The sequence below is a fragment of the Protopterus annectens genome, chromosome 7.part1 (assembly GCF_019279795.1).
Source record: "Protopterus annectens isolate FY-2018-M chromosome 7.part1, PAN1.0, whole genome shotgun sequence".
NCBI lineage: Eukaryota > Metazoa > Chordata > Ceratodontiformes > Protopteridae > Protopterus > Protopterus annectens.
Genome location: NC_056740.1, coordinates 209,579,460 through 209,593,871, shown reverse-complemented (window position 1 = coordinate 209,593,871; position 14,412 = coordinate 209,579,460). Strand labels below are relative to the sequence as shown.

General features: G+C 43.4%; 1 protein-coding gene across 3 annotated transcripts in view; it reads right to left on the bottom strand.

Moving 5' to 3' along the window:
• Positions 1-14,412, bottom strand: part of ADAL (adenosine deaminase like) — a 594,669-nt gene that overhangs the window by 181,781 nt on the left and 398,476 nt on the right. For all 3 annotated transcript variants that reach the window (XM_044078655.1, XM_044078653.1, XM_044078654.1), the window contains exon 8: positions 13,650-13,788. In XM_044078655.1, coding sequence (XP_043934590.1) covers positions 13,650-13,788 — 139 coding nt within the window. The remainder of the gene's footprint in view (positions 1-13,649; positions 13,789-14,412) is intronic.

Sequence of the window (14,412 nt, the reverse complement as noted above, 5' to 3'; positions counted from 1 at the left end):
TTTTTTAGATCTAATATATGTGACATACATTTTTTTAAGAACTAAGGGGATTCCAGATGAGTTAGGTTAGCCTATACCATTGTCATAACAAGTTTATTTTTTAGTTATTCTATAACACATTTCAATAGTTAGCTGAAGTGCATATGAAACACTGCAGAATCACTTTAAATGAATTTGAAGTTGCGTCATGTGACTTAAATTGCACTTATTAATTATTTACATATACTTGAGTTTACTGGATTAATTCAGTTCTGAAGAAGTCTTCACAATAATTAGGACGAAAGCTGTAAGCTCAGCTTGCATTTGTTTTCATCTGTACTCTGTTTTTTCTAAGGAATTTTAATAAAGTTTGGTGACTCCATTTTTAATGGTTTGACATGTGCTTCCTGGTCGCTACTTGCATGGATTTCCTGTCTTATTTGGGTTCCTGGTTTGGTCTTGTGCATGTTCCCTACTTTATTCAGAATTATTATGCTTAGTGGTTGAGAGGAATGAATGTAAGTGTGTTTTTAAGAGGCTGGTTAGGATCTCTGTGTTGGAAAGACAAGAGAGAGTTTTCTCTGCAGATGAATTCAGACTCTAGATAGAAGACGTATGAATTAAGACATCATTCAAGAAGATGTGGATTCCCATCAGTATTAGATGTGCAAACACTGGAGCCTAAACACCCTAGACATAGTAGAAAAGTCAGAAAGAAAGGAAATAGAATTATAATGGGAGCTCGACATCTAAAACAAGACAAACTGTTTTGCACTATATGCATCACAATGGCAAAGATAAGGTATCACAGAACTTCCAACAGCTTCTGGAAAGTGACTCAATAGACTGCACAAAGAAGTTTTATCATGTTGCATGGCAACAAGAGAAATATAAAGAAGATAGTTGACAGATACTAGCAGAAACTACAGGTTCATAAGTCAGTACTAGGCTAACTGCCCCTTTGGGCCATTTTAACCCTAGCTAATTATCTAATTTGAGAATCAAACCTTGTACTTTGTATGACAAACACCTTAACCATTATGCCAGCCCCCAATTTATTGGAGACATCACTAACAATCTAATTACCACTGCAGGAGACAAAACCCAAAAGCTGTACTGCTGTATACACAGCTCACGATGACGGAGGAAGAAGTGCAGAAACAAGCAGTACAAAATTCACTAAGGAAAATGCAGTTAGGGAAAGGTGCAGGCTCGGACAAATTTACTGCAAACACGATGAAGATATTGGGTGCATTAGAGAAGAAAAGTACTCGCTGCAGTATGGAAAGAAACAGAGAGACCTATCCCAGACTGAAGAATAAGCATTCTGATGCCAGTGTACAAGAGCACAGGGGATGTTCACTGCAAAAGTGCAAAGGTATCAAACTCCTGTCACACTGCAGAGAACTGCTGGAGAGGGTGACTGATATACTAATATGCAGAGCAGTAGAAAGTAAGGTGGGCGATGAGCAGGTAGGATTCAGATTATGATGCAATACAGCCAACCTAATGTCTGCAGTGAGACATACAATGGTGAAAAAGCTGGAGATATGGAGAGAGTCCAAATGGATGTCCCTAGACTTGGTGAAAGCATATCAGAAGGTGCCAAATAAATTAGTTTGGGCAGTCCTGCAATGGCTTCAAGTCCCAGAAATATTGGTAGAATTAGTGCAGACTATGTTCAAGGACCCAATGACACAAGTATGAACAGTATTCAAAATCACAGAGGGGTTCACAGTAGGAGTGGATGTGCATTGAGGTTCAGCTCTGAGTCTACTTCAGTGCATACTGGAGACTACATCAGCAAACAGGTCAAAAGGGACAGATCAATAAAGCTACTGTATGCAGACAATGTTACACTCCAAGAAGGAACTGAACAGGAATTTTAGCAAATGATTAGAATGCAAAACTGAAGGCACATGGAATGAAATTAGAAGTTATGTACCTACCATAACGTTCCATGTTAGTTGTCTTCTCTCGCCTTCTTTCTTGCTGGATGGGTTCGGAGCCGATCCTCGGCTCCGACTCGGCACTTGCTTTAGCTCGAGAACTCCTTTTACCAGCTCGAGGCAACCCTATATCCCATGATGCAAGGCGGAACTACCTCAGATCTCGTTTGGCAGCTAACTAACCTTGCTAAAGACTATCCTAACAGAATTAGGAACAATGGTTCCTAAAAGAAATCCTCCTAACAACGTACCAGAGGAAACAATCTAATAGGAACTCTCCAAGATCTGTCCAGGCCAGGGGAAGGAGGGAGGGGAAGAAAGAAGGCGAGAAGACAACTAACATGGAACGTTATGGTAGGTACATAACTTCTAAATGTTAAGTTGTCAATCTCGCCTTCATTCTTGCTGGATGGGACCACGTCCCTAGCACCTGTATCCCGGGTGGCTCAATGGAACAGACTCTTGAGAACTGTGGAACCAAAACTGGCCCTATCTCTGGAGGCCAAGTCCAACTTGTAATGAGAGACAAAGGTATGGGGCATAGCCCAAGTAGCTGCTGCACAAATGGTATCAATGGGTAGTCTATCCTGAAAAGCTGCAGAAGTGGATAGACTCCTGGTAGAGTGTGCTTTAGGCTTAGAAGATAGCTGTTTGCCCCTGAGAGAGTACACATAGGAAATAGTGGAAGTCAACCATCTGGATAAGGTCACTTTAGATACTGGAAGACCTATACTGTTTTCTGCATAGGAGACAAATAATTGGTCCGATTTTCTGAATTGTTTAGTTCTATGCAAATAGTACCTGAGCTGATGATGGACATCCAAAAAATGCAGTTTCTGTTCAGCTCTGTCGGAATAGTTTGGGAAAAAGACTGGTAGGTCTATAGATTGGTTAATGTTGGTTTGAGATACGACTTTGGGGAGAAAGGAAGGGTTAGTTCTTAATGATACCCTGTCCTTATGAAAAACCAAATAAGGGGAACGAATGCAGAGAGCTTGAATTTCGGAAACCCTTCTTGCAGAAGTGACAGCCAGTAAAAATATAGTTTTCCAGGTCAATAACTTCAAAGAACATAAAGCAGACGGTTCGAAGGGAGGAAGTATCAAGGATGCCAACATTAAGTTTAGATCCCATTGCGGAGGAGGATGCTTTATAGGTGGTTTTAGGAGGAAAACTCCTCTTAGAAAGGCCTTGCATAACCTATGAGACATAATGTTATTGTCATGCAGGCCAACATGATACTTGGAAATAGCAGCCAGTTGTACTTTGACTGTAGATGACGAGGATCCTGAATGAAAAACCTCCACCAGGAAATCTAAAACCGAATGTACAGGCACAGTAAAGGGGTCAATATTTCTGGAATTCGCCCAAAAGAAAACGCCGCCACTTGCTAGCATAAACAGTCCTAGTGGACGACTTCAAGGAAGAGACTAAAATGTCTCTGACTGAGTCCGAAATCATCGGTAGCCTGGCTAGGGTAGGAAGTGGAGCAACCAAGCAGAGAGGTTGAGAGAATGAATGGCCCGGTGCTGCTGACCCGATTGATGGATCAAGAGATCCGGAACTGGGTCCAGATGCCAGGGCTGCACCAGAAGGTGACGATGCAGGACGGAAACCAAATTTGTCGAGGCCAATATGGGGCAATGAGGATCAACTTGGCTCTCAAAGCGGTGGCTTTCTGAATGACTTGTGGAATCAAGGGAAAGGAGGAAAAGCGTACAGAAGTCCCTGGGGCCAATCCTGGGTTAGAGAGTCTCTCAGAGGTTGGCCTGGAAGGGGAAAGAGTGAAGAAATCGGGGCACTTGTTGTTTTGAGGAGTAGCAAAAAGATCGCAACAAGGAGTGCCCCACTTCAGAAAAATCTGATCCACTACAGATTGATTGAGAGACCACACGTGAGGCATCAGAATGGATCTGCTCAGTCTGTCCGCTAATAGGTTGGACCTGCCGGGATGTGCGTTGCTATCAGAAACCGCTGAGAAGAGATCTCCCACTGCCAAAGTCTGAGAGCTTCTCGACATAACGGATAGGACCTGGTCCCGCCCTGCTTGTTGATGTACCAGACTACGGACATGTTGTCCGTCTGTACTGCAATAGTCCCGTGGGAAGAAAGTCGTTGAGGGCTTGCAACGTTAAAAGCACTGCTCTCATCTCCAGGACATTTATGTGCAGATGGTATTCTATGGGTTGCCACGTCCGTGGACCATCCTGCCCTGATAATGCCCCCACCCGATCAGAGAGGCATCCGTAGTAACTGTGGCAACTGGAGGAGGGGAATAAAGGGTCGGCCCTGATGAAGAAGAGGGAAGATATCCACCAGTTCAGATGAGCTCGCACGACTGTGTTACCAAGATTTCGTGCCTCATCGGGAGACTGTGGTACGACCACTGCGTGAATAGCATCCACTGCAGAAGACGCATGTGGAAGTGAGCCAGAGGTAGAAGAACAATGGCCGCAGCCATAAGACCTAGAACCTTCAGTATAAATCTGGCTTTGATCTTGTTGCTTTGCAAAAGAAGCCGAACAAATTTTGGATGTCCAGAATTCTTTGATCTGTTAGTCTGGCTAACATTTTGACGGTGTTTAATTCTGCGCCTATAAAGGTGATAGATTGGCAAGGCAGCAGAGAAGATTTTTCTAAGTTTACTGAAATTCCCAAACTCCTGCAAAGCTGTAGAGTGTAGTCTCTGGACTGAAGAAGCTGACACTTGGTGGTGGCGGAGAGGAGCCAGTCGTCCAAATAGGGAAACACCTGGAATCCTCGACGTCTCAGATGAGCTGTGACCACTGCCATGCACTTGGTAAACACTCTGGGGGCTGAAGTGAGGCCAAAGGGCAGGGCTCTGAATTGGTAATGACTGGTCCCTAGCCAAGCGGAGAAACCTTCTGGAGCGTCTGTGAATCTTTATGTGATAGTACGCATCCTGAAGGTCTATAGAGCACATCCAGTTGTCCTTGCCCAGAAAGGGCAGAATGGACTGAAGCGTGACCATCCGAAATCTTGCCTTCTTGACAAATCTGTTCAGATTGCTCAGGTCTAATATTGGTCTCCAATCTCCCGTCCTTTTGGGGACCAAAAAGAATCTGGAGTAGACGCCGGATCCTACCTGGTCTGCTGGCACAGTCTGGACGGCTCTTTTTTCTAGGAGCTTTGAAACCTCCTGTTCTGCCAAATCCCTTTGACCGGGTGAGATGTCTGGAAGGGATTGTAGAGGTGGAAACCTTTCGAAGGGGATTTTGTAACCCTCGGATATAATCGACTGTACCCACATCTCTTGAGATAGGGATTGCCAGGCTACTGGGTACAGCAAAATCCTTCCCCCGACTGCCTCCAAGGGTGGACAGTTGGGCAACACCTCAGGGATGCTGAAAGGGCTTCTCAGGAAGAGACTCCCTGTTGCCCTGGTTCTGAGGACCCCCCCTGCCTCTAGGGCGGCGTCTATTGTTACCCCTCTGCCTCTGGGGGTAAACTGACCACGTGTGTCCGTGTAGCTCCTTGGGCTTTACGGAACCACATCTTCCCCTCCTTCTGACCCTTGGGGTATGGTCTAGAAGGAGTGGAAAACTGGACTCCAACGGCAGAAAGAGTTTTACCGTCCTGCTCACACCTGGTCAAGGTATCCTTCACCTGAGGTCCCAACAAAGCCGAACCATCAAAGGGGTATTAGTGAAGGACGCCTTAAAGGGGTCCAAAATTACAAAGCCACATCCAGGCTTGGCGTCTAAGAGCAACTCCTGTGCCTGCGGCCCTGCTCGCTCCATCGGCCGCATAGGATATGAGCCGCATGGAGGAGTTAGATATAGAATTCAGGATTGCAAGCTGCGAGGCAATCTTTTCCTGAGCCCCAGCAGCAGAAGGATCCTGGACTACTTCACCCAGTTCCTTGAGAACATCTCGTTGAAGCCTGGTGAAGTGATAAAGATAATTCAGCGAACGCATAGCAAAGGTCGCTGAAGAAAACATCCGCTTTCCATACCTGTCCATGGTCCTAGAATCCTTGTTAGGAGGATGGACAGGTACTGAAGGATCCGCCAGTTCCTTCTTAGTGGCCGCCACCACCATAGCATCCACAGAGACACCCTTGGAAAGGAACTGTTTGTCCGAAGGGGCCGTGATGAATTTGGATGGTCTCCTGGGGACAGGTTCCACAGAATCTGGAGCCACGCCTTCCGAGCCACTACCTGCATCAGTGGGTCGAAGGCGGAGACACCCAGGAGGTGGAGGGTCGGGATCCAAAGCCTCCAGGTATACCGACTCATCCTCGGAGGGGTCAATGGAGGGCCAATTCCCCTCTGTTTGAGGAGCTCAAGGATGTCTGAAAAGAGAGACATCCTCAGAGGGGACCGTGGGGAACCCTCCGACTCATCTAAGTCGGTATCAGATGTAGTAGACTCAGGGGAGTCTGTGTGTTTCCTCTTACACCTCCTCTTCCCTGCGGGTTCCCCTGCTGGATCAGGAGAAACCTCGGAAGAGGAGGAAATTCCCAGTGGGGAAACCTGGGGCGATGGATCCCTGGGCCTGTGAGCAAGAGGTTGGCAAGAGGCATCTGCAGGCACTGAAGAGGGAGAGCTAGAGGATGGACCGTTGACCAGGCTCAGAGGCCAGGACACTCCTCATCACCTCAAACGGATCCCTCCAAGGAAGGTCTCAAGGAGGAGATCGGGCCGAGGACGATGGAGCGAAAATGTATCGCCGGCATGAAACAGTCGCTGTCTTCCAGGCTGTCCGACCACGTGTGGAGTCGAGGAGGAAGTTCAAGGATTGGGGCTATAGCGAAGTCTGTTGAGACGGGCTATGGAGCATTTGGGCCAGTGCCTGAGACTTCAACAGCCTGCTTACCACCCTCTAAATCGTGGTCGGACAGCCTGGAAGATCTCGAAGATCGGCTCCGATGGCTCCGCTCCGACAAAGAGGAGACCCGGAGCCGAGTGGATACTCAGTATAGAAGGGGACCGGGATCTCTACGGGTCGAAGCCATCGGAGCCGAAGTCCCTTGAACCCAGATGGAGCCAAGGATATCTCGGCTCCGATGATAAAGTGTCGGCTCCAGCCCGAGCCGACAAGGCCACAGTAGTCAGGGGATCGGTGCCGGCGCGCGCCGAACCCACCACTTGAAAAGTGGATGTATCGGCTCCAGCCGGAGCGGCGTCGGCTCGGAGCCGGAGCCACCGGAGGAGGCTTGGACACTGTAGCCTGAGCCTTCGGTGGTTTAGGAGGTGTTCCTGACCCTAATTTAGGAGGAGAACCTTCTGGCTTAAGTAAGCCTCGGAGGATGAGTTTATTCCTCCTTTCCTGCAGGACTCTCTGGCTAAAAGCATGACATAAAGCACAGGAGTCCTGCAGGTGCAAAGGCCCCAGGCAATAAACACAAGAAGTGTGACCGTCTGTCAGAGACATTTTCTGACAGCACTGGTCACACTTCTTGAAGCCTGAGACCTTGCCTTCCTTTGACATCCTAGGAGGATGGAAACACAAACAATCCCAACAAACACACAAATTAATCCCTTACACAAACACACAGGAAGGGAATAACCAATGGGAAACTAGGCCTGACTAAGAAACTTTAAACTAAAGATTATAAAAAGTTTAAAAACAAGGGAATAGGGTGGGCTGTAACTAACTACAGACTAAACTGACACTAAAAGGGAAAAATAAACCCCTAACTACTCTTTTTTCTTATTTCACAAAGAAAAACTTACCTCAGCTGGCAAAGGAGACCTCTTTCGCTAAGCAGCAAACGAGATCTGAGGTAGTTCCACCTTGCATCATGGGATATAGGGTTGCCTCGAGCTGGTAAAAGGAGTTCTCGAGCTAAAGCAAGTGCCGAGTCAGAGCCGAGGATCGGCTCCGAACCCATCCAGCAAGAATGAAGGCGAGATTGACAACTTAACATCTGAGTACAGATAAGACAATGGTCGTGACAGGAAATGGAGGAAATCAGAAGAAACAGAAAATTGAGCTAGAAGGGTATACAACTTAAAATATCTGGGAGGTGTTGTTGAGGAAAAGAACATTGAATGAGGAGGCCAAAGCTACAATCAGAGGTTCTGTAACAACTGGCACAAAGTGTCAGGGACTGTGTGAAAAGGAATGCTAAAGTAAGGTGTACAAATGGAGTCTATATTAATTCATCAAAAACTAATTCCAGTGAATGACAGTTCATCGAATATTCACTCCAGCAAAAGCTTTTCTAAGGGAAGGGAATTATTTGTTCCCCAGACCAATCATAACACAAACTACATTATATCAAACCCACCAAGGTGGGGGGCTGTGAACCCCATACCCCCAAATGATATATACCAACTCCGAGATCGCACTACAGTGGGGAAAAGGGCAAATTTCTTAATGCTGGCCAACTAACTCTTTTCCCTTTGAGAAACGTTCGATGAAGTGAACCTTTGATGAACGGCTGTTCACTGGTTTGTGCTCAATAAAAGGTCATTCAATAGAATTAGTTTAAGACAAATTAATATAGACCCATGCAAAAGAGTGCTGCAGTCAATGTTTCTGAATGGCACATAATTCTGGGCAATGAGGACAGAGCAGCTGCCCAAGTTGAACATAAAATCAAGGGGAAGATATCACTATTGTTCAGCCACAGTTGCAAGTAGATGTAATTTCTTCAGCCAGATTGTTCAGAAACTGGACATCACCTTTGAGTATGCATTTACAATCTTGTGCATGGGAGGGGATGAAAACTACAAGCTACTCTTCATGAGTCCTAAGGAACTCCTAAATGAAATGGCAATTAAGGAGGATTTTAAGCATTGAATTTGCAAATTTCAGTAATAGGAAATGCACTGGAAAAATACCCCAGTACTGAGCCTGAGGGGGGAGAAATCCTTGTGTTCTTAAACAAGCAGTTATTCACAGGCTTGCGTGAGATAAGCACACATTGACTGCTGGGTACATCATTGCCTGTGCATCCAATGCAATGGGGAGAGGCCACTGCAAGGCTTTTGGCTGGCATCATATAAAAGTCTGAATGAGTGATTTCTTGCACTGCAACCCAAGCTCTAACCACAAATCAAACAAATGTCTGTTACCTTGCACCTAAACCCAAGGACCCTTGTGTGGATTTAAGAAAAATCTTCTGGGAAGATGATCAGGCTTAATGGATCAAGGACTGGCCCCATCAATACAAGAACAGGCAGCATCTAGGGTAGAAGTCACAGACATGCTTTTACAGCTCAATGGCATAATGGTGGACTAAAATGGGAGCAAGTCCCTGCTAACCTCCATGCCAGTGAAGACAGTGAAACCACTCAAAATGATGGATTATCTCTAGGAAGGCTAGGTCCCAGCCAGTCCCCTAAACAAGGTCACTACTGAAGAAAGTTCATCTGACCCCTTGGGGGATAAGGTATTCCAAATAAATGGCCAGCACCAAATGGGGAAAAAACACCTTTTATTATAAACAGACCAGTTTTGGCACAAGAGCCTTTATCAATGTCAAAAAGAAATGGGTTAAGGCCATCCACTTATAAATATCTGGAGCACCACAAAATAACAAATGGCATACAATAACTCATTAATAATTAATTACATACACAGGAGTCACTTGAAGAATTTTTAAATGAACACCCTCCACCAAAAATAAATAATCCTGTCAGAACAAATATACATTCAAAAAGCAAAAATGATGCATAAATCATTAAAGATTTTTTAGAGATGTTCATTTAGACCTGGTGGGAATAATCCACCAAGTCTAATTATCCAACCTTTTTCCTTCCTAGTTAACATATTAATACTCTGAAAAACTGTGAATACAGGAAGGGCCAAGTGGCAGCCAAAGAAATACTCTCAGAAGACACATTCTTGAAGGATGTAGTGGTAGCTACTAATATGTTGGAATAGGCCCCAAGCTCACCAGTCACGTTTTTTTGTGGTACTTATCTAAGCTTACAACTTTGAAAGGGTCTGTTGGTTACTGAATAGCCTTGTTTCATCTTTCTGAGTGAAAGAACTAGTGAGTCTACCTGATGGGGTTTGCCTCATCTAAGTACACCTCAAAACTCTGTGTAATATCCATGCATTTCAAAAATTCTAACCCCTTTACTGTGTTGTTTGGTAAATAAAACAGGAAGCTGAATGGACTGATTCACAGCAAATTTAGATATGACTCTAAGCGTAAAGCAGAATATGTTTTTAAAGACCCCCCTTTCCTCTGTGGAAGAATACATATCACACTCTAGATGTTGAGACCTACAGTTGAGAAATCATCTTAGCTGATAAGAGTCAAGAACAGAAAAAAATTACTATTACTTCAGAACAAAATTTGACATCAGCAGAACTGATAAGCTCAAAGTAAGGAAAGACATAATTTTCAGTTGCAACACTGAGATCTTACGGAGGAACTACTATGTTCTTAAGAAGTCTCAGATTGAAAATATCATTAACCACTGTACTATGACTAAAGGAGGTTCTAGAGGTAAATCAGCAAATATGTATGACAGATATACTTGCTTATAAATGAGTATGTCAAGCCTGTGTTAAATAAAGACAAAGTACTGCAAGAATTAAGAAGTTGAAACATAACTACATAGTCCTGCAATGGACTGGCATCCCAGCCAGAATTGGTTCTTTGCATTATGATAAGCTATAGCTTCCATGTAATCCGTAACAGTATACTGCAGTATCAAAAAATAAATAAACGAATGAATGAAATATGAACACTACATATTCTAATACCAAAAAGAAGATAGATTACCAGTAAAGTATTTGGACTTCCTGCCGCCTGTAAAATGAACAAAACTTCAATGGCTGTCGGAAACTAACTTTAGGTCTTCAAAGCTGTTAGACCAAGTGCTTTGAAGGTTGATGCACGTTAACATATTAAGGGGATCATAACCTCTTGTGACCTTCAGTTAAAGGTTGCCTTTTACCCCATGTTGGTGTATCCTTAGTGTTTTTAAACTGAAGGAAGGGGTGGATGGACAAAAAACCCATAAAGGGGTACATGAGGACTGCAAGAATACTTACCATGTACTTACTTTTTTTTTGGGGGGGGGGCACTTTTGATGGCTTGTGTTGCTATGCCCTGAAATTATGAGGGATGTCACAAATCTGTATTAAGGAAGAGTCTCCACACAAGGAGACTACACAAATTCTTCAAACAATGCAGTTTTGTAATGTCACATTTTACTCATGTAGCTGCCACACATCTGAATAGCAAGGCTCAATGTACCATAATACAGTACCTTGGTTTGTTACTATGATAGCAGTTTGCTGCTGGAAGACAGCATCAAGGCTTCTGACAGAGAAAATCAAACATTCTAACAACATGAGGTTTACTTTTCTTCCTTTTACAGTACTTTTAGAATTACATATATTATTGTAAATGCTTAAAGAAAGATATCAGTAACTGCACTAAATGTCAAATCCTGGCACATCCACTCAGCCAAGGTTTACAGACTTCCCCTTTGACTTCATGGGATGTTTAATTAAGTAAATGTGGGTGCAAAAGGTAAAAGTCCCTTACATGAGAGGTGTGCAGAGACATTCACCACTGGGTCCTCAGAGCCCCAGGTTCTCTTCCTAAGAGAACAAGTGGAAAAACTTTCCTTAATCCTAGTGCTGGAAGGGAGAGATTTGGGCTTACTTGATGGCCGGTGTAGAGGGTGTGTTAACAGACAAGTACAACTTACCTGGTGATGAGGCTCCAGCAACAAAAGCAATGTGTCAGAAACAGTGGTTGTTTCTGAGAGGCATGAGCAAGGTCCCACTATAACATCAGCCTGTGCTATCTACAGTTATACTCCTGTGACTAAGAGGTTAGCTTCTTCTAGATGTTAAACAGCTGATGTTTAGCTAATGTATGGGCCAAAATATTGTTAGAAGCCTATGAAGAGGTCCCACTAACTTAGCATGTGAATCATTTGCCACTGGGGGGGGGGGGCTTGGGAAAAGACTCCTTAGTCCAGGGAATAACTGAGCCAGCACCACTGGACTTAAGGGAACTCCCTATACACAAGGCCCCAAGTCTCGAACATGGGAGAGATGACGCAGAGATCCCACAAGATAGTTACTGGAAGCACACTTCTTATTTGTCTCTCATGATCAATTGATAATGAAGGATGACCCGACCCTTCACTACTGAAGGAACAGCTAATAATGTATGAAGGTCATGAAACTACATCTGAAGTGAACTCAGACGAAGAAAAAATATGTGATATATGTCTGGCTTCCATCTCCCTTATTTTCCCACTCCACTCCAGCACCACTATGGTATTGTGTAACAGAACTTTCTGCCAATCCTTGGGCTAGGAACTCCACATCTAACATCTTGCAAGAGCAAAGACAGGGAGCTTAAGCCTTCTTTTCCCGCAGGTAAGAGGTCTGAAGAGATGGCATTTGTAACAATGCATCCCCTCATACTTCTCTCTTTGACAACAAAGACCGTGTGGCTGTGGGTTTCGACTTGTGATCTATAAACCACAAGAACAATTTTAAGGCTTTAAAGTTTAGTTAATGAACTTAGGAACTTTTTGCACAATGAATGTTAGGCTCATGATCCAAACTAAATGAGTAGCTTGTGGATAGGGTGCTCCCTCCCAAACAGATGTGTGATATTGTACTGTGCTGGCAGGAATACACTCTCCAAGCAAGGGAGTGATAGAATATTTAGAAATATAAAAAGCTGGGAATATCAGAAGAGGAAATCCCAACAGTTACCCCATTGAAGGCCACCAAAAACAGATCCCATAAATCTAAGTTTTATCAGAATATTCTTTGTAGCAAAGCATGTGATAATAGGTATTAGTCAAGTAAAGCCTCGTCTTTAAACTTCAAGAGTATATCTAGAAAAATGCCCGCGAAAATATCACTCTATGAAGAGCAGAAAATGCAACCTGAGAGTTTACATCCTTGTACAAATGACCCTGGACATCAAATGGAATAAAATGTAGAATGCAACAGCATAGCAGGTTAGGTCCCTCCTTAATACTGCAATATCCAAGTAAGAATACAAATGTGGATTCTTAATGGCATTAATGACATACATGAAGAAATGAATCAATGGTCACTGCTGGCTGCAAGGAATTATCCTTTATCAATCTCTTTCCTAAAACACAAAGCAAGAACTTGACCTTTTTAATCTGCAAACTGGCTTCAACATGCCTAGTCAATATTTTAATATGGAAACCATGACAAACAAGCAAATGAAAAAGTGGGCAAGAAAAAAGGTAGGCACTGCTACATTTACAAATGTAGAGAGAGCATCCGTGGTGTTCAAATATGTCTGTTTCTTTCAATCTATAAATTTCAGTGCTTAAGCACTGCTAACATGTCATTTTTACTTCTCAGTATGGCAAGTACAACCTCAGCTTAAATGCACTCTCATAAATGCAACAAACTGTTAATGCCTGAAAGTCACAGCACAGTAAAAAAGTTAACTGTAATGAACAAGGACCAGTTAAATGTAATATAATTGAAAAGTTAATTGCAGTGCAGTTAAAGACTGATTAATCAAAAAATTAATCATAATGCACTTAAAGACTGATTAAAGGTAAGTTAATTGGCAATTATTATGTATCTGAACTGATCGGTAGTAAAACAACACAAATTTACAGTGACATTTATATGAGAACATTTTTTTCCCAATCATCAGCCTGCTGTAGGTGACTTATAGTTCCAAATGATGATTATTTAGATATGGCTCTATCATGAAAATATTGCATAATTATATTGTCTATTTATATTGTCTACATTATAGCATACTACCTAGGGGTATTTGCAGATGTCTCACAATATTTTCAAGTTCTTGTGAGCCTCCCACTTCAGCATGAAGAAATGTTCCGTGTCCAATTCTGTCTGGGGGGATACTTAGGAAATCCCTTGTCTCATCTTCTTGACCAGTAATCTGAAATTTTTAAACATGAATATTAGCACAGCCATTCTTTCAAGTGATAAAAAGCTAGCTGACTGCTCAAAAGCAACACAGCTGTTGAGGAGCAAAGTTCAAGACTCCCTAAATCAGAAATTTTGTCATCAAATATGCTACATCAAGAAAAAAAATACACATCTCTAAAACATACAACATGAACCTGGTATGCAGTGCCAGACAGAGATAAGCATGAGTGGATAACGTCGACCCAACCTTTAGGGAGGGTGTAGGAAGAGTATTACCACAGCAGCATCGCCTAGTGGAGGGGCCAGTAGTACAACACCCATGAACACAGACTCAGGAAGCACATGCCTGCCATTCAGTGCACTAGCACTCCACCTGAGCATCTTAGTTATGCACAAGAGTGCATTCACACAAGTTTAGAATAACAAGGATTGTACGGTAATAGCATGATGGAATTAGGACAATTACAAAAGATTCCCGAGCCCTGGAAGAGTGGCAAATACACTCCTGAACAGGCAAATGTGACTTTATGGACACATGGGAAAGGAGGCCTAAAAACAGATAGATACATACATACCTACATACATCTCTAAAGTAAGACTTGCCTTCATGAATAACACCAGCATATGGAGGGCT